We start from the raw sequence: 18853 nt of genomic DNA, 5'->3' as shown, positions 1-18853 counted from the left end.
ATGCAGTATAGAGTAATTAGGATTAGGTTCATTCATACAGCAACCTTTTGACTGGTCTGCTGAATCCCACGATACTAAATAATCAAGAGTTCTGGGGCTTCCGGTTGGCACCACCGGCGTCGCAGACGGTCTTTTTGGACCGCCAGCCCCGCGATTCCGTTGGAGCCATTCTGATGGCGCTAATCAGCTGTCAGACGGCTTAAAAACCTCTCCTTCAGGAGAAGAAGGAGAGGAGAGCCAGTGGGTGAGGGTAGAGCTCCCCGGAAGCCCCTGGAGTAATTCCAGGGGCTTGGAGGGTGAGAGCTCCCCGCTCAGCCCAAAGCTGAGGCTCCGGATCCGTGGCAACTCCGTTTAAACGGAGCCAGACACTGGCGACCGACTCTGCTGTCAAGAAGAAGATTAACTGATTTCAAAAAGCAGACAGGACGGAAGCAGGAGAACAAGCTTTTGCAAGTATATGCTTAACTCCTGGGATACATTGTTTCTACTTGATTTTGCTGAGCTGGAGGTGGAAATGGTGTCTTCGTTGTGGGTGTGAAAGTGAAAGTTGGAAATGAAAGTGCTTGTTAACAGATTTGTGCTCAGAGACTGGATTTAAACTGCTGGTATTTGAGAGCTGGGTGTAGAAAAGACTATCTTGCTTGATAAATTACAAATAAATCTGAGAAAGCTGTTCAAAAATTCTTTTAAAATAATATGGCTTCCAAGCAAGGAGTTTCTGAAAGTGGTGGAGGCTCTCTAATGGCGTCAGAAATGACACAGAGAACTGAATCACAGAGCCAGGATGATTTTTTTGAAAGACCTTACAGAATTTATAAAGGAAGCCATGAATAACCAAATTTTAATTATTAATAACCTAACAGCAATCATAGAACAAAAATTTATAGAACCAGTGGAGGATATAAAAGCAACTGAGGATGTTTTTGAAGGAAAGCACAATGACAATGTAGGAGACATTTTGACTAAAACAGAGAAGCTGGAACTGGCTGGCTCTCAAAAATCTTCAAACTTTCTTCCTGCCCTTTTGGAATTAACTGACAGAACTTTTCAAAAATATAATTTGGAGCAAAAAGAAGAAGAAACTGACCAACCCTACGAGGTTTCGGAAGATAAAGAAGATTTGGCAGAGGCTTTCACACAATTAATTGAAATGCAACAATTGGACTTTTCTTTGCAAACTGATCGAGTTAATTCTTCGTTCTATGAACTGACTGATTATATAAGCAAGAAGAGTCGATATGGGGGCTCTAAATCAGAGGAAATGGTTCCAAGAAAGGGACAAGTTTTAAAGAAACATCAACCCCCAGTTAAAATTCAAAACCTCCTCAAAATAAAAGTAGGAGGGAGGAAGAAAGATTGGAAAAAATACAGAAAGAAAGGAAGAATGGAAGATTAACTTTCTCTGGTCTAACTATTGTTGTATTAATGATTAATTATAATGATTAAGTAAATGAATTAAGAGTTCAATTAATGATTAATTAAGGTTTAATTATTGTTGTATTAAGATTTTTTAAAATATTTGAATATTGAGAACAAAAGTAAGAGGAAGAGTCAAATGATTAAGTAAATCATTTGAAGTGATGTCCCGGTGCCTGGAGGCCGTACGGATCTGGATGGGGAGGAACAGGCTCAGGCTCAACCCATCCAAGACTGAGTGGCTGTGGTTTCCGACGTCCCGTTATAGTCAGTTGACGCCATCACTGACTATTGGGGGCGAATCATTGGCCCCCACGGAGAGGGCTCGCAACTTGGGCGTCCTCCTGGATTCACGGCTGTCTTTAGAAGAGCACTTGACGGCCGTGACCGGGAGGATTTTTCATCAGGTTCGCCTGATTCGCCAGTTGCATCCCTTTCTGGATCGGGACTCATTACGCACAGTCATTCATGCCCTTGTCACCTCCCGCCTGGACTATTGCAATGCTCTCTACATGGGGCTCCCCTTGAGGAGCACCCGGAGGCTCCAACTGGCGCAGAGTGCGGCCGTGCGGGTTGTTATGGGAGCGACATGGAGCGAACTCCCGATGAAGTGAAGGACGATCCTGATCTCCAGTGAGAGAAAAGGGCCCTGCAGAGAGGGCAGAGGCCCTATTGCCATGACAGAGTGCTTTTGGGGGAATGGAGTGGAAGTGGCACTGGTGGTGAAATAAATAAATTGGACTGTGAGAAAGGAACGGATTGTTCCCTCAGGATTACTGCTGAAGATTCGGGGGGCGCAAGGCTTATTTTTGGCTGGAAGTGGCAGATTGGTTTTCTTGAGTAACTTGGAGGCGATATTGGAAGATTGGAGAGATCGGGTGCTGAGTGGCCTGTTGGGTTGGATGGGCACTGTTTCCTCTTAATTTTGGCTGCAGTTGGAACTTCCTTAGACTCTACCCCCTGCTTTATTATTGCTGCGCTTTTTAAAAGCGATTTGACAATTAGCTGGTAAGTGCTGGAAGAGCTACTCCTATCGACCTTTCCCCTGACTTGGAGGTGGACTCAGTGGTGACTAAGACATTTTAACATGATTACTACTATGGAGAATCATACTTGAGTATAGAAAGAGTGGCGAGGAATGTCTACACAACGGGAGAACTGTAATACTATAGCCGAACAGCACTTCCTCTTTTGAACTCCCTTGTCACGAGTAGCTTTGCTCTCTCTACTAACACTTAGATCATTTTATTAATGGACTGAGTGAAACTATAAGTAATTTGTTGGGGTATATTTGTTTTGGAAAATTAAGAGTTAAATTTATTGGTGTGAATTAATATTAAGTGGAGTAATTGATCTGATTAGAGTATTAATAAATTCTAGAGTAATAATTAGATGATTAACTGATTTAATATTAAGTAGATTAATTGATTAGTAAATTAAACTGATTAATTAGTATTAATCATTTGGGAGTACTGAAGGGGGGATAAGAAGTAAAGTAGATAATTGACTAAATAGCAAAGTAACTCGTTAACAGACTAGAATATTGATTAATTATTGGGATAGTGTAGAGCAATAACTAGTACCTTTGGGCTTATCTTAGTTATATGTTACTTTGGAGGAGGTTCCTCTGCTTAACAGAAATGTCTAGCTCCTCAACTAAGACCAGAAAGAAGCTCCCGATATCAACAGCATCTATGGCTACAATTACGACTCCTCCTACTCTGCATAAATCTCTAGAGGTGGTAGCTGTGGCCGAGAAGACTTCTACCCTCCAAGGAATTCAGAATTTATTATATGCTATACATTATATGCTATACATTATATGCTATACAGGAAACTATGACAAAAAACCAGGAGCCCACCGTGAAGGACTTGGCTGAATTGAAATAGGAGATGGGAGGCATGCGAGGGGAAGTGAAACAAATCTCTGAGAGATTGAATGATGTGTGTGTGACAATGGAAAAGCACGAGGGCCAGATCCAGGAAGTAGCTACAAAGGTGGAGAAGGTTGAGGAGGTGATAGAGAGGCGTGAGTTGCAACAGCTACTGGTCAATAAGCAGCTTGAAGATGATATAATTCTGCTTGAGATGGAGAAGTCTGCCCACATCCTGAGATTTCAAAACATTAGGGAGGAGCCGGAAGAAAACTTGGAAGATAAGATGGTTGAGATGGTGGTAGGGATGCTGCAGAAAGATACGCAAATGGTGCACAGTGGTATTGATGAATGATTCCAGGTTTTTACATCATTTACAAGGAGACAGAACCTCCCGAGGGAAGTTCATGTAAAATTTAGTATGGATGATGAGGGAAGAATTCTAATGTTGGAGATACGTATAGGCCGGCTACAGGTCCTCTTGGTGGGAATATACGCCCCAAATAATGGACAATCTGATTTCTATCAAAAGGTGTATCAAAAACTTATTGATTTGCAATATGATCATATAGCTATATTAGGCGATTTTAATGCAGTAATTGACAGGGATTTGGACTATTTACTGGGGAACAGTCAAAAGAGAGAAAATAGGAGAATACTTCTGAAAGTATGTGCAGATATGAGGGATGAGTTGGGTCTTACGGATATATGGCGAGTGCTTCACCCTCAAACAAATCAATATACCTTCTCTCCCAGGCATAAATCTTGGTTGAGGCTGGATATGATGTGGGCAACTACAGATTTAAAGACCAGAACGTAGAGATAGAGATAGAACGTAATACCTGGGCAGACCATAGTCCATTATTGGTTAGGTGGAAGAGAGATACAATCAAAAGAAATAAGAGGTGGATGTTGAGAGCAAGTATTTTAACGGAGATAGAATTTCAACAAATGGTAAAGAGAGAAATGGAAGCCTTCTTTAGGGTCAACGATAATAAGAAAACCTCGATACAGATTTTGTGGGATACGGCGAAAGCCTATATGAGAGGGTTAGCGATTAAATATATAGCAGGGAAAAAAAGACAGAAATTTAAGGAGAGGGAAATGTGGACAGTGAAGTTGCGGACTGCAGAGAGGAATTTACAGATTAACCCACTAGATGTCAAAGCTAAGGAAGTAGTAGACACAAGTAAACATCAACTCATACTACTAGACCAGGAGGAAATAGCACATAATCTTAGAATGGCCAGACAGTTGAAAGATAATGTACGGATCATAATGGATGCCCTGGAATATTACGAGGCCCACCCTGAGAAGCAGGTGGCGTTCCTCTTTTTGGATGCCCAGAAAGCCTTCTATAGGGTCAATTGGAATTATCTTATATCACAATTGAAATATATGGAGGCTGGCGATCATTTCCTGACTGCAATCCAGGCAATTTATAGTCAACAGAAGGCTAAGACTTTGGTCAATAGAGAAGAGTCGGAGGAGGTGACGATAGCGAAGGGAACAAGACAAGGCTGCCCACTCTCCCCATTGTTGTTTATATTCATGCTAGAACCTTTACTTAGGTCAATAAGACAAGAGGTGAGCATAAGAGGATTAAAGATCAGAGAACAAGAATACAAGGTCCAGGTGTTTGCGGACGACCTGGTCTTTGTTCTGGAAAAGCCACTAACCTCTGGTGGGCAACTTATTGACATAATACAGAAATTTGGTGAAGTGGCTGGATTACAAATAAATAGGAAAAAACAAAGATCATAGTTAAAAACATGACGGAAATACAAAAATTAGAACTACAAAACACTTTGGGCCTCCAGGTAGTTCGTAAAGTTATATATTTAGGGATTTGGCTGTCTGATAGATGCTCCTCAGTAAAGGTGGATAACTATTTAAAATTAACTGAGCAACTAGACAAAGATTTGGAGAGATGGGGCAAGATACAATTGTCATTAAGGGGATGGATAGCCTTAATTAAGACCCACGTAGTGCCCAGAATGGTATTTCTCTTTCAAATGGCCCCAGTTAGACTGGATAAAACCTTTTTTAGGAACTTGGACAGGGCCACAAATAGATTTATTTGGCAGGGCAAGAAGCCTCGAATTCAGTTGAAAATGATGCAGAAACCGAAAGAACAAGGCGGCTTGGGTGTCCCAAATTGGAAGTATTATTATAATTTGGCAGTTTTGGTTTGGATCCGTGAATGGATTACACTACAAGGGAGACGTCTGTTAGCAATCAAAGGTCACGATCTCCAACAGGGGTGGCATGCCCACCTATGGTGGGAAAGAGGCAAACCCCCAGCATATTTTATGAAACATCACATGCAAGGAGTCCTGATTGAGAGTTGGATGGAAATTAGGAAAACATATTATAATAAGGTACCACTCTGGGTTTCACCTGTGGAAGCTGTGATCTATCCAATTCTTTATAATCCAGAGAAAAAACTGACCTACAAAGAAATATTAGATACGAATGGGAAGTTAAAAACAAAATTGTCACTTCAGGAACAAGGAGTGAACCTAGACTGGTGGATGTACATGCAAATTAGTAGTAAGTATATGAGAGATAGACAGAGACTTGGGATTAGTCGAGAGATGCAGATTCTAGATAGGATACTATTGGGGGTGGATGAAAAGGTGTTAAGTTCTTGTGTCATCCAAATCATGTCCAATCTGGACCACGATTTGTGTCTGGGAGAGTAATAAGTGAGTTGCTCTACATTCCGATTATGTTCACGCCAGGTATCTTTCAATCCTAATTTGTCTCTCATTTCCTCACAAATGGCTGGAAGAATCCTTTTATCTTGTCCTCTATTTCTTTTTGGGGGATTTTCTCCTGTTTTATAATCCTGAGTCCTATTGCTAATTGCATTGAAATCACCCATGAGACCTACTTGCTCGTATTCCAATTCTCGAATTTCTCTTCATAATCTTCGGAAGAATAATGTTTGTTTAGTATTGGGGGCCTAAATTCCGATCAATAAAATCTTATTTTGCAATAATTCCACCTCCAATATTAGCATCCTTCCCTCTTCTTCTGCGAAAATTTGTTTTGGTGAGAGATATTCTTTTATAAATATTGCTACTCCTCTTTTTCTCTCCTCTGAAGCAGCTACGAATAATTTCCCTGCTTTGGGGCATTTCAATAAATTTGTTTGTGACAGTTTAATATGAATCTCTTGTAAACATGTTATATCCGCTTTGGCTTTAGTAATTTTAGCTAAAATACGTCTTCTTTTGGTCGGGGCATTGAGACCATTGACGTTCACCATCAGTAATCTCACTCCTTGATTCATTTCTATCTATTAATCCCTTTAGTTTTAGCTGCTAATCTAGTCTCTACCCCCTATTCTTCTACTCCTCCTTCTTCCCCCTTCCTCCCTCAAAATTAATTATTCTGATGATGGATTGGGGTTTAATATAGAATAGAAGGGAAATTGAAATTTGGTTAAAATTAGAGATGAAAATAAAGGGTAAAATTGGAAAAAAATAGATGAAAGTGAACACTATGGCAAAAAGGAGGTATAGAAACGGTAATCTTAGTTGTAAAAATTGAAAATTGTTTTAATTTGTTAACCGGCCAAATACTCTGATCAACAAAAATACATTGTATGTTTGTGTGTATTTATGTGTAAAGAATAAAGAAAAACTTTTTACAAAAAAAAAAAAAAGTATATGGGAAAGATGTCAGAGAACAATATCACCTGGAAGATAAGTGATTGAAGCAGTAGCAATCAAGCAATTGCCCTAAGATAGGAAGGCAGGCAGAGGTATATTAAGCCTAGAAGAAATTTGTCTGAGGAAGGTTAATATGTCTAAAGAAAGGGTCCCCAATAGTTCAGTTCATCAACCCTTTGTGAAATTTTCAATTGCTTACTGATACTTAAATATATAACTAACAGCACTATTACTACTGCTATAATAACAAATACAACTGCAAAAAATAAGGATTAGGTGGATAAAAAAGCCAAATACCTGGTAGACAGCAGTAAACCATACTACTAATAATAAGAACAAATACAAGCAAAGGCAGAGTTGGGAAGACAGCATCACACAGCAAGTGCTGGCTTGGCAAAAAGCTGAAGAAACAGCGAATCACCTAGTTAGCTGCTGCAAGAAGATTGCACAAATGGATTACAACAAAGTTATGACAAAGTACCCATAATGATGCATTGGAAGATCTGCAAGATATACTACTTGCCTGCAAACAAGAACTGGTGGCATCACAAAATAGAAGAAGAAACTAAACTGCTCTGGGACTTTAGAATTCAAACAGACAAGACCTGCTATATAACACCCACACTTAACAATTGTTGGTAAGAAAGACAAAGAACTCTGGCTGGTTCTCTTCTGACAGAAGAAAAGAAGAGAAAGAACTAGAGAAAATCACAAAATACAAAGACCTTCGAATAGAAATGATGGGTCAATAGTGAAGCCACAATTTCAGACTGAAACAGAAATGACCAAAATATTAGATCAGATTTCCCAGAACACTTTTGAGGTGTATTGCTATTCTGGAAAGAACTATAGCATCATCTGTATAGAGCAGCAGGGCAGTACTGTAATCTCCTAGTTTAGGGGGATGGAAATATCATTTGGACACCTCACTATACCATTGATATAGAATTGAAAAGCAGGGGAACCAAAATAAATATGTTTTAACTCCCCTTTGAGTTGTAAGTAGTTTTGAATGAAATTCTTGCATATTGTATCTGACCGTAAATGTCATATTGATGTGCAAGGCACAAATTAAATAGCAATAATAATAGCTCTTAGACTTATATATTGCTTCATAGTGCTTTACAGTCCTCTCTAAGCAGATTACAGAGTCAATATATTGCCCCCAACAGTCTGGGTCCTCACATCAGGGTGTGTGTGGCCAGTGCCAGCAGTGGTACAGCAAATTCCGGGGCTCCTGGAAAATGCTGATATCTCAGCTGCTTTAGGAGATTCCCAGGGATCATAGCTGTCCTGTAGGGACAGTGAAGAACGGAGGCACAGACAGGCACAAACAGGGAAGTCGCAAGTCCCTGAAGTGTCTGCATCAGCCTCCGACCCAACAGCAAGGGAAGACAGTCATTAGGCCACCAAAAGGGTGGCCAAACACAAGAAGAGAAGGAAAAAAGAATGAGGTGATCATCTGGGTGAGAAACTGTGGTCTTGGAAACAAGATTCCTTTATGTATTTAACTCCTGAACTTTTAAAACTATTTTACTTGAGAAAATTGGCAAAGAGAGAGGGGAAGGAGTGGAAAAAGACTACCGCCCCCCCTCCAGAACAGCTGTGAAGAAGCTGAAGCCATTAATAAAAGCTAATTAACAAAAGCTGAAAAAGTAATTTAACAAACTGAAAGCAGATTGGGAAAAGAGGCATTTTTGGTTAAAGAAATATAATTTGAAAATTTGAGTTTGGAGTTTCGAAGCTGTGGGTTTATTTTTTCTCTCTTTTAAGACTATTTTGGATTGCAGAGGAAATTAAAGAGATATATTGGACAAAGGCTCTCTCCTTAATGTAGGGGGAGTGGAGGAGCCCTTACAGGGTAGAGCTGAGGAATTTGTGCAGTTTCTGTTGGATAAAGTCACTCAGATTCGGATGGACCTGGACTCTGATTGGACAATTCCGACTGAGATGACCAGGGCAGGTCTTAGTCATATTGTGTTGGCTGAGTTTGAGCCTGTGACACCTGAGGAAGTGGACAAGGCTGTGGGTGCGATGAGTTCCTCCACTTGTTTGTTGGACCCGTGCCCCTCCTGGCTGGTGACACGAGGCTGGCTCCTGACTTTAGTTAATGCTTCCTTAAGGGAGGGGTCTTTTCTGCAACCATTAAAGGAAGCAGTTGTAAGGCCCCTCCTCAAGAAGCCTTCCTTAGACCCAGCAGAATTAAAAAACTTTCATCCAGTTTCCAATTTACCCATTGTGGGGAAAGTTGTAGAGAAAGTGGTGGCACTTCAGCTCCTATGGACATTGGATGAAACGGATTATCTGGACCCTTTTCAATCTGGCTTCAGACCTGGCTACAGCACGGAAACTGCTTTGGTCGCGCTGATGGATGATCTCTGGAGAGCCAGTGATGGGGGTCATTCCTCTATCGTGGTGCTACTTGACCTTTCAGCAGCTTTTGACACCATCGACCAAGGTATCCTACTAGGCTGACTAAGGGAGTTAGGAGTGGGAGGCACCGTATTATGGTGGTTCTCCTCTTATCTCTCTGGTTGGTCTCAGTCAGTGTTGATAGGAGGACAAAAGGCCCCTCGTTTGTGGAGTGCCTCTGGGCTCAGTCCTCTCTCCCCTTCTATTCAACATCTACATGAAACTGCTAGGGGAGATCATCCAACAATACAGGGTGGGATATCAGCAGTATGCCAATATACCCAGCTGTATATCTCCACCCCGCATCATTTCAGTGAAGCAGTGGATGTGAAGTGCCAGTGCCTGGAGGCTGTGAGAGTCTGGATGGGAGTCAACAGGCTCAGACTTAACCCAGACAAGACTGAGTGGCTGTGGGTATTGCCTCCCAAGGACCATGTCGATTGTCCATCCTTAACCTGGGGGGGGGAGAAGCTGTCCCCCTCAGAATGGGTTCGGAATTTGGGTGTCCTCCTTGACCCACAGCTGAGATTAGAGCAACACCTGGCAGCTGTGGCTAAGGGGACCTTTGTACAGGTTCGCCTTGTACACTAATTGCAACCCTACCTGGATCGGGAGGCTCTTCTCACAGTCACTCATGCCCTTGTCACCTCATGGTTGGATTATTGCAACATGCTCTACATGGGGCTACCTCTGAAAAATGTTCGGAGATTACAGTTGGTCCAGAATGCAGCCGCTTGAGTGGTCGTGGGTGCACCTAGGTACTCCCACATTACACCACTCCTCCGTGAGCTGCACTGGCTTCCTATCGGTCTCATGTCACAATTCAAGGTGTTGTTATTATCTTTAAAGCACTATATGGCTTAGGGCCAGGCTATCTTCGAGACCGTCTTCTACCGCATAGTTCCCAGTGACCAGTAAGATCCCACAGAGTTGGCCTCCTCTGGGTCCCGTCAGCTAAACAATGTTGGCTGGCAGGTCCTTGTCTGTGGCTGCCCTGGCTCCCTGGAACCAGCTACCTCCTGAGGCCCGGACCACTCCCACCCTACTGGCCATCTGGAAAATGGTGAAAACCTGGCTTTTCCAGCAGGCTTGGGGCCATTGATCTCACCGCTGTGATCTTGCAAGATCCGGCCATGAGCGATGTGTATGGGTTTTTTAACGTCTCTTATTGTATATTGTTCATATTGTCCTTGTTGTAAGCCGCCCAGAGTCCTCGGAGAGTTGGGCAGCATAGAAATATGGATAATAAATAAATAAATAAATAAATAAATAAATAAATAAATAAATAAATAAATAAATAAATAAATAAATAAAAAGATGAGAAGGGAGTGACCTTGGGATGTTTTGGAAACTGGCAAGAAGATTTTGATAAGAAGTAGTCTTGTGACTTTGTAACAGAAGGGGGAATATATAGCAGGGGAAAAAAAGAAAGAAAGCTGTTCGTTTTTTCCTTTCACTTGATGGAGTTATAAATTTTGGAAGATTTTGGAATCGTGGTATTTTAGAATATTATTTTTTCTTTCTGGTTTTTCTCTTTTTGTGCCTTTTCCTTTTCCTTTTTTCATGTAGAAATTCCCTCTTCCTGGACTTAAAAGAGTTCATTGGCAGGGTTTTTGTTTTTTCTATTTTTGGGGGGAGATATGTTTTTTCATCTTTTTATTGCCTGGTTGGATATTTTGGGTAAACAGCTGGGTTTTTGACTAGTGAATTTTTATTTTTGCGCTGACCTGGTTTTACCTTTTCTTTCATTCTTTCTTTCTCCTTCCTTCCTTCCTTCCTTTCTTCCTTCCTTCCTTCCTTCCTTCCTTCTTTCCTTCTTTCCTTTTTTCTTTCATTCTCTTCTTTCTCTTTTTTTCTTCTCTTTTTGCCCTTTTGGGCTGTTTGATTGTTCTTGGCTTTTTGTATGGTTTATGGATAAAATCTATGTGGATTAGAGTATCAAGAACCTGAAGAGTCTGATAGGGCATTTTGAATTTAAAGAAATCGAGTATTTGGATTATAAAATTGGGTAGTAATATTTGAAAAAATATAAGATGAAGAAAAAACATATTTATCATTACCATCAATATCAACAACACCTGATACTAAAGGGCAAAAGACAACAGAAATTGCATCATATCAAGACAAAGTCAACACAGAATTAAAAAAATATGCTACAGACTATGACAAGATCTTAAGACAAGATTAGACAAGGTAGATGGGAGAATGGAAAAAATGGAAGGAAATATGGAAAAAATGGTAGGAGAATTGAAAGAAGTTAAAGAAATGATAGGGAAAAATGAACAATGATTATAGCAAATGGAAGAAAAAGAAAAAGCAACGAAAAAAGTTGAAGAGATGGACTATAGACTTACAATTACTGATAAAAATCAGGAAAAAACAATTATAACCCTGGAAATGGATAAAGCTGATTTTTATTTAAGATTTCAAAACATTGAAGAAGAAAAGGGAGAAAATTTAGCAGAGAAAATTTCAGAGATAATAGCAGAAGCAATGGAAGAAAGTAAGGAAGGGATATTAAGTGGAATCGATGAGATATACAGAGTGCACACAAGATATGCGATGACACATAATCTTCCTAGAGAAATTCATGTCAGATTCACCAAGAAAACACTGAGAACAGGAATATTGCAATTGATGAGAAACACGATGATAAAATACAAAGGGAGAGAGGTAGTGGCACTGAAACAAATTCCAAGAAGAGTGAGAGATCTGAGAAAAGAATATCAATTTCTCATGAAATGTTTGATAAAGAGAAAAATAAATTTTAGATGGTTGATTCCAGAAAGGATATTGGTGAACTGGCAAGAACAAAGATACAGATTAGATTCAGTAGAGAAAGCAGAGTTATTTTATAAACAATACATAGATGTCCAAGAGGAAGGAAGGTTGTGGGAAGAAAAAGGGGATGAACAACAGGAGAAGAAAGAACAACCAAGAGAGACAACGAAAGAACAAGAGAGAGCATTAAGAGAAGGAGCGAGAGCGAAAGAAGTTAAGGAACTAAGGGAGATAAGAATGACTAGATGGACAAAACAAATAAATAAATAAGAAATGTAAGAAGAAATTAAAATAATATCTTTGAATATAAATGGATTAAACTTAGCAATAAAGAGAAGGAAAATATTCAATAAATTAGACAAGCTAAAATTAGAAATTATATGCTTACAAGAAGTGCATATTAGAAAGCAACATAAAAAACTTTTGAAGCGAATAAAATTAGGGACATCGTATATAACTTTGGCTTCTCAAAGCAAAAGAGGAGTAGCATTTTACATCAAACAGACAATCCAATCCAAACAAATATAGGGAAAAAAGTGAGAATTAACCTTAAATCGCTTCAAGATTCCAGAATTAGAGGAGGATTTGGTCTTCCAAATTGGGAATTGTATCGCCAAGCAGCGATGTTAACTTGGATTAAAGAATGGATCTTACTGAGAAATACAAGACTGTTGACTTTGGAAGGACATGACTTACAACTAGGATGGCATCCTTTCTTATGGTATGGAAAAAAATTGGATCCATGGATACTTCTAGAGACATTGTGTAAGGAATGGTTTGTTGGTAGTATGGGAAAGAGTAAAAAGATTTTAGACTGTGCGAAAATGAATAAATTAACTTTAAGAATAAGAGATAAAGAGGAATCAGTGTATTTCAAGACATGGGGAAGATTTTATATATGGTTAGAAAACAGTGGTGAAATGTAAAATTTGTTACTACAGGTTCTGTGGATGTGGCTTGGGGGGGTGTAATATGACTGAGTGGGCGTGGCCAACTTTTTTTGTACTTTTAAAACCATTTTTTCTACAACCTCTTCGGCTGAAGAGGTTGTAAAAAAAATGCTTTTAAAGCCTCTGACGATCCTAGCTGACTTGTCTGATCGGCAGAGGCTTTCTCGCTTTTTTTTAAAGCCTCTGACAATCCCAGCTGACTTGCCTGATCAGCAGAGGCATTTTTTCCTTTTAAAAACATTTTTTCTATAACCTCTTCAGCCGAAGAGGTTGTAGAAAAAATGCTTTTAAAAGTCTCTGATGATCCCAGCTGAGCTGCCCAATCATCAGAGGCTTTTTTTTTTAACTTTTAAAAGGCCAAAGAGGTTGTAGAAAAAATGCTTTTAAAAATTAAAAAAAAAGCCTCTGATGATTGCGCAGCTCAGCTGGGCAATGGGGGGGAGGGATTTTTGCTACCGGTTCTCCAAACCACCCACCTCCATCGCTACTAGATCGGGTGATCCAGTCCGAACCGGGAGCATTTCACCCCTGTTAGAAAAAAAATATGAAGATAAGAGGATAGATAAATTATTTAGATAATAGAAAGTTAAACGAGGGAGAGGATAAAAAAGAAATAGAAACCCAGATGACACCTGAGTAAATGAAAAAGGGGGATGGGAGGGGGGGAAAAGAAAGAAGATAATAAGAATAAATGTACAATTATGATGATAGCACTGAGAGAATAAATCTGAAAAGAAATTGAAAGAAAGTGTATACTATTAGAATACAGGAGATGCTCGGATACCAAACAAGAAGAATATTCCACAGCAAAGAAGATAGAAAGGAGAGAGGAGTAGAGGAGTAGAGGGTAGGAAGAGGAGAGGGAGGGAGAGGAATGGAAGAAAGGGAAAAGGAGAGGAAGGAAGGGTAGGGGACAGGAGTAGGAGAGAAGGTGAGAAGGGGAAAAGAAGAGAGTAATGGGGGAAAGGAAGGGGAAGTAGGATGAGGTAGGAGAGGAGGAAGGAGAAAGTAGGAGAGGAGAGGAGGGAGGGAGGGAAGGGAAAGAAGAGGAGAAGAAGAAGGTTTGTTGCAAAATGAGGGAAGAAAGGGTAGAAGAGCAATTCCGAATGTAATTAAAATGCCTTATTTAATGCTTTCTTTAAGGAAAGAACATACATGTATATGTATGATTAATTATGTATAAGAAAATGTACATTTTATATTATGTGTATAAGAAATAAAACTGAAAAACCTTTCAAATTTTTTTTACTGACCTCAGAAGGCTGAGTTAACCTCGAGCTGATCAGATTTAAACACCTGGCAGTGAGCAGTGAGAATTCTAATCAGTGCACTTCCACACCTCTAAATGGAGATAATCAATTGATGCAACTTCCAGCTACTCCCATAATTTGGTCCTGAATACAGAGTCAAAAGCGGCTTCAAGATCAATGAGGGCAGCATACAATGATACATTGTTGACTGAATATTTTTCAATCAGTGCTATCTTCCCTAAAACCAGCTTCCTTCATCTCTTTTCCTTTCTTAAAGACTGGGACAAAATGAATATCTTACCGAGACTGTTGTACTTGTTCCAAACAATTCCAATAAAGCTAGAAAGGAAATATTTCAAGGAATTAAATAGAATGGTAACCAAATTTATATGGCAAGGCAGAAAGGCAAGGATTAGGTTGAAATTAATGCAAGACTCTATCAATGGAGGAGGTTTTGGGCTGCCAAACTGGGAACTATACTATCAAGCAGCTTCCCTTACCTGGCTAAAAGAATGGATAATCCTGAGACATAGACAATTAGGTGTACTGTAGGGACACGATTTACAACTGGCATGCCTTTCTATGGCATGAGAAATATATAGCACATAAATACTTTCAGGGACACTACATTAGAAATGCCCTACTCTCAGTATGGGCAAAAATCAAGGAAAAACATTTCTTGAAAATGCCAGTCTGGCTCTACACGATGGAGGCACTAGCATATCCAAATGTGATGGACATGGGAAAAATTGTAACGTATAGAGATATTTTATTTTATTTTATTTTATTTTGAATTTGTATACCGCCCTTCTCCCTGAGGACTCAGGGCGGTGAACAGCCAAGTAAAAACATCAAGTACAAATATTAAAATACAGTTAAAATATACATATATAAATTTGGCCCCATTAATTAAAAACAATAAACAAAACACTTAAAAACACTTAAAAATTAGGCCAGCCCGGCTTGCTGGAAAAGGAAGGTTTTAAGGGCACGGCGGAAGGCATTTTAAAAGAGAAGGGGGAATTGAAAAACAAATAGGAATTGAATAACCAAGGGATAAATTTAGCATGGTGGCCGCATCCACAGATACAATCTAGATATCATAAAGATGCCAAAATGTATGGTTTTTTAAAAGAACCAACAGAGTTGGATCAAATTTTAACAGGACCAGAGGATAAACTGATTGAAATTTTTTATAATTATTTATTAACTATCAGAATGGAAGAGGAACACGTAAAACAAACTATGATAGATAATAGTTAAATAAGAGAAACTGGAGTTAGAATCTCGAAGATTACAAGAGAAAGATTAATCTCACTATTATGGTTGTTTACTGTAATTTATTAATTTTGATTATTTTTGATTAGTATTACTAATTAGTATGTATTAATGTTATGAGGAAAAAGAACTGTTATTATGAAACTACCATTAGAAAATACTATTATGATTATGATGAGTATTACTGTAAAGAACTGTAACCAGAAAATATATTGTATATATGTATTTTGAACATGTTGCTCTTTTTATCTATAATAATAATAATAATAATAATAATAATAATAATAATAATAATAATAATAATAATAATAATAATAATATGATTGGGACTATAATTGCCAGGCCCTAGGCTCAGATTGTAGGGTCCACCATATTCCACGCCCCATTTTTGGAATCAGAAAGGGGATCACGAGTCTGCCACCCAAAAATGCTTTCCTTCCTGATTCCAAAAATGGGACACGCAGAAGCAAAAAAAGTGCATTGCGTTTCAGGCAGTGGATCTGGCCAGGAGGAAAGAGAAGGTGAGTCTGCTGAGAAGGAGGAGGAGGGCGCACAGCTCTGCAATGTGCATTTGGGAGAAAAGCATTTTCAGGTGGCAGTGCTGCAATTCTGTCCCCGAATCCAAAAACGATTCCCTGTTCCCTGATGCACATTGCAGGGGAACCAGCCGCTGCCTGAAACATGGCTCTGTGAATTGCATTGGGGAATTGGGCCAATGGGTGGCGGTGGCTGGAAAGGAGGGACGTTTCGCTTTAGGGGCTCCCGCTCAGCTCGGCTCCCGGGCACAGAGAGAGTTCAGTATCTCCTTACATTGCTGGGGAGTGAAGTCATCATGGCCATTGTTTGCCCTGAGCTGCCCACTGGGCAGCCAGAGGGCAGACCAGCTGCGAACCATGGGGCCCGTCTTGTTTGCCGAAGCTGCCCCCCCCAAGCCATCCCAAAGAGGGTCGTTCCTCAGGCTGTGCCCTGATCCCTGCCACCTGGAACCACGTAAAAATATGACACATGGAGCCCAAAAATATCCGAAGATGGGTGGGCAGAGCTACATTCAGACTGATGGTGGGTTTCAAATGTTTTACTACCAGTTCTGTGGGTATGGCTTGGTTGGCATGGCATGGCCTGGTGGGCATGGCTTGGTAGGCATGGCAGGGGAAGTATACTGTAAAATCTCCATTCCGCCCCCAATCCAGGGGAAGGTTACTGCAAAATCCCCACTTCCTCCCAATCAGCTGGGATTTGGGAAGCAGAGAATAGATAGAGGCGGGGCCAGTCAGAATTTTTACTACTGGTTCTTCGAACTACTCAAAATTTTCGCTATGACCAGTTCTCCAGAACTGTTCTCTGGTCAGAACCTGCTGAAACCCATCTCTGATTCAGACTATAAGACACACCCAGATTTTCACCCTCTTTTGGGGGGTAAAAAGGTGCATCTTATACTCTGAAAAATACATTATATATATGTAAATACTGTTAAAATGCTCTGGATGAAATATGCCCCTTTGGCAGTATCACTGCGTTATTTTATTTACCAGCTGAGCTTCATATTTCTGGACTATCAGACTTTCCGTACCTTGCCAAGAATTGTTATCAAAAGTTACTACGCATGTCTGCATTCCTTCACTTGCTTCACACACTCTTTCCTTTGTTCTCTTTCCAGAAAGGTCCAGCTGAGAAACAGCCGGCAAGAATTATTTCAAAAATGTAGCAATTACTTTTCTTAGTCAGTGAGGTGTTTTATTTTCTTTATAACAAATAAATGAGTTTTATTAGAGAACTTTTCTTCGCATTTCTTTTTCAGAATATTGCAACAAGGAGGAGCCACGATCCATCCTCTAATTAAACCAAGGTGATTTGTCCCAGAGACAAACATGGGATTAATCAATGCCCTGACAGGCAGAAAACTGGAAAATCATGTAAAATAGTATTAAAAAGTACTCTTGTACAGAGTTAAATATATCAGCCATTCTACAATCATAGTAATGTACACTAGTTCTACTTACTGATACATTTTGGTGGAGGTGACCATCCATTCTTTGTGCATTCAACCACCTTTTCTCCATTATCTGGATCAAAAGTAAATCCACTGTCACACTGAATTCGAATTAGATCCCCATCATGATATATAGTTCTTTGAGGTCGGAAAGTACCATTAGATATTCTTGGAGAGTTGCATGTAATTTCTAGAGAAAATAAATCATATATTATATGAAAAAAGGAAAACGTGCACTCATATCAGATTGTAGACATTGATTTCTATAAGCACAGAAAACAATATTACTATTTTAAATATCTATATAGCACCACAAGAACATATTAATCAATAGACATCCTACTGATGGGCACAACTAATTTAAAACTGCCAGTTAGGTTCTAAAATATACTGTGAAATTAGTCATATTGATTAAAAGTGCTTTTAGTAGCCTTGTATTTATTTGAAAGATCAAATAAATATCTGGATAGCTCAACAGACTAAAAGCCTGTTATTAACATTCAGCTGTCTGCAATTATTGCATGTTCGAATCTCCCCAGGCTCAAGGTTGACTCAGCCTTCCATCCTTTCTAAGGTAGGTAAATTGAGGACCCAGTTGTGGGGGCAATAAGCTGACTTTGTATAAAATATACAAAAGTATGAAGGCTATTGCTTAACGCATTGTAAGCCGCCCTGAGTCTCCGGAGAAGGGCGGCATATAAATCTAATAAAAATAAATAAATAAATAAAATAAATAAATAAATTCAGAAAGTTGTTGTAATTATTCTCCTCCTTCACTTTGGTTTCCAATTGAAATAAAAAGCTACAATTTGATACCCCTATACCCCCATACTTGATACCATCATTCTTACTTTTTAGTCCCACTGTTGAGCCTGGTAGGATTTTCAGCCACCTGCAAGGTTACAAATCAGGGACTCCACATTGTAGTAGTCCCTCTCCTGTCTGAGGTTACAGTTTCAGTTAATGGTGACAGGGAAAAGAGGTCAGGCCTTCAAATTCTTTGTAATGGAGCTTTTATTACTTTTATTAGCTCTTGGCTATTATTTATTTGGAACATCATAAATAAATTCAGCCAGTTCCTATAATTATTCTTTACTTTGCTTTGAGTTGAAACATAAAACTACAATTTAATACCCCTCTTCTTGCTATTCAGTCCTGTTGTCAATCACACTAGCATTTTCAACCACCTGCAAGGTTGTAAAATTAAGAGCTACACATGGCA

The 18853-nt window shown here is 39.5% G+C and overlaps 1 protein-coding gene across 1 annotated transcript in view; it reads right to left on the bottom strand.

Annotated features, from left to right (window-relative positions):
* LOC148114678 (complement factor H-like) overlaps positions 1-18853 on the bottom strand; it is a 156782-nt gene that overhangs the window by 123542 nt on the left and 14387 nt on the right. The window contains exon 6 of the mRNA XM_087890060.1: positions 17642-17821. Within this exon, the coding sequence (XP_087746186.1) occupies positions 17642-17821 (180 nt within the window). The remainder of the gene's footprint in view (positions 1-17641; positions 17822-18853) is intronic.

The sequence above is a fragment of the Pantherophis guttatus genome, chromosome 3, assembly GCF_059756535.1.
Source record: "Pantherophis guttatus breed Tessera chromosome 3, ASM5975653v1, whole genome shotgun sequence".
In the NCBI taxonomy this organism is placed as follows: Eukaryota; Metazoa; Chordata; class Lepidosauria; order Squamata; family Colubridae; genus Pantherophis; species Pantherophis guttatus.
The sequence above is the reverse complement of the archived record's forward strand: the minus strand, read 5'-3'. Positions and strand labels throughout refer to the sequence as shown.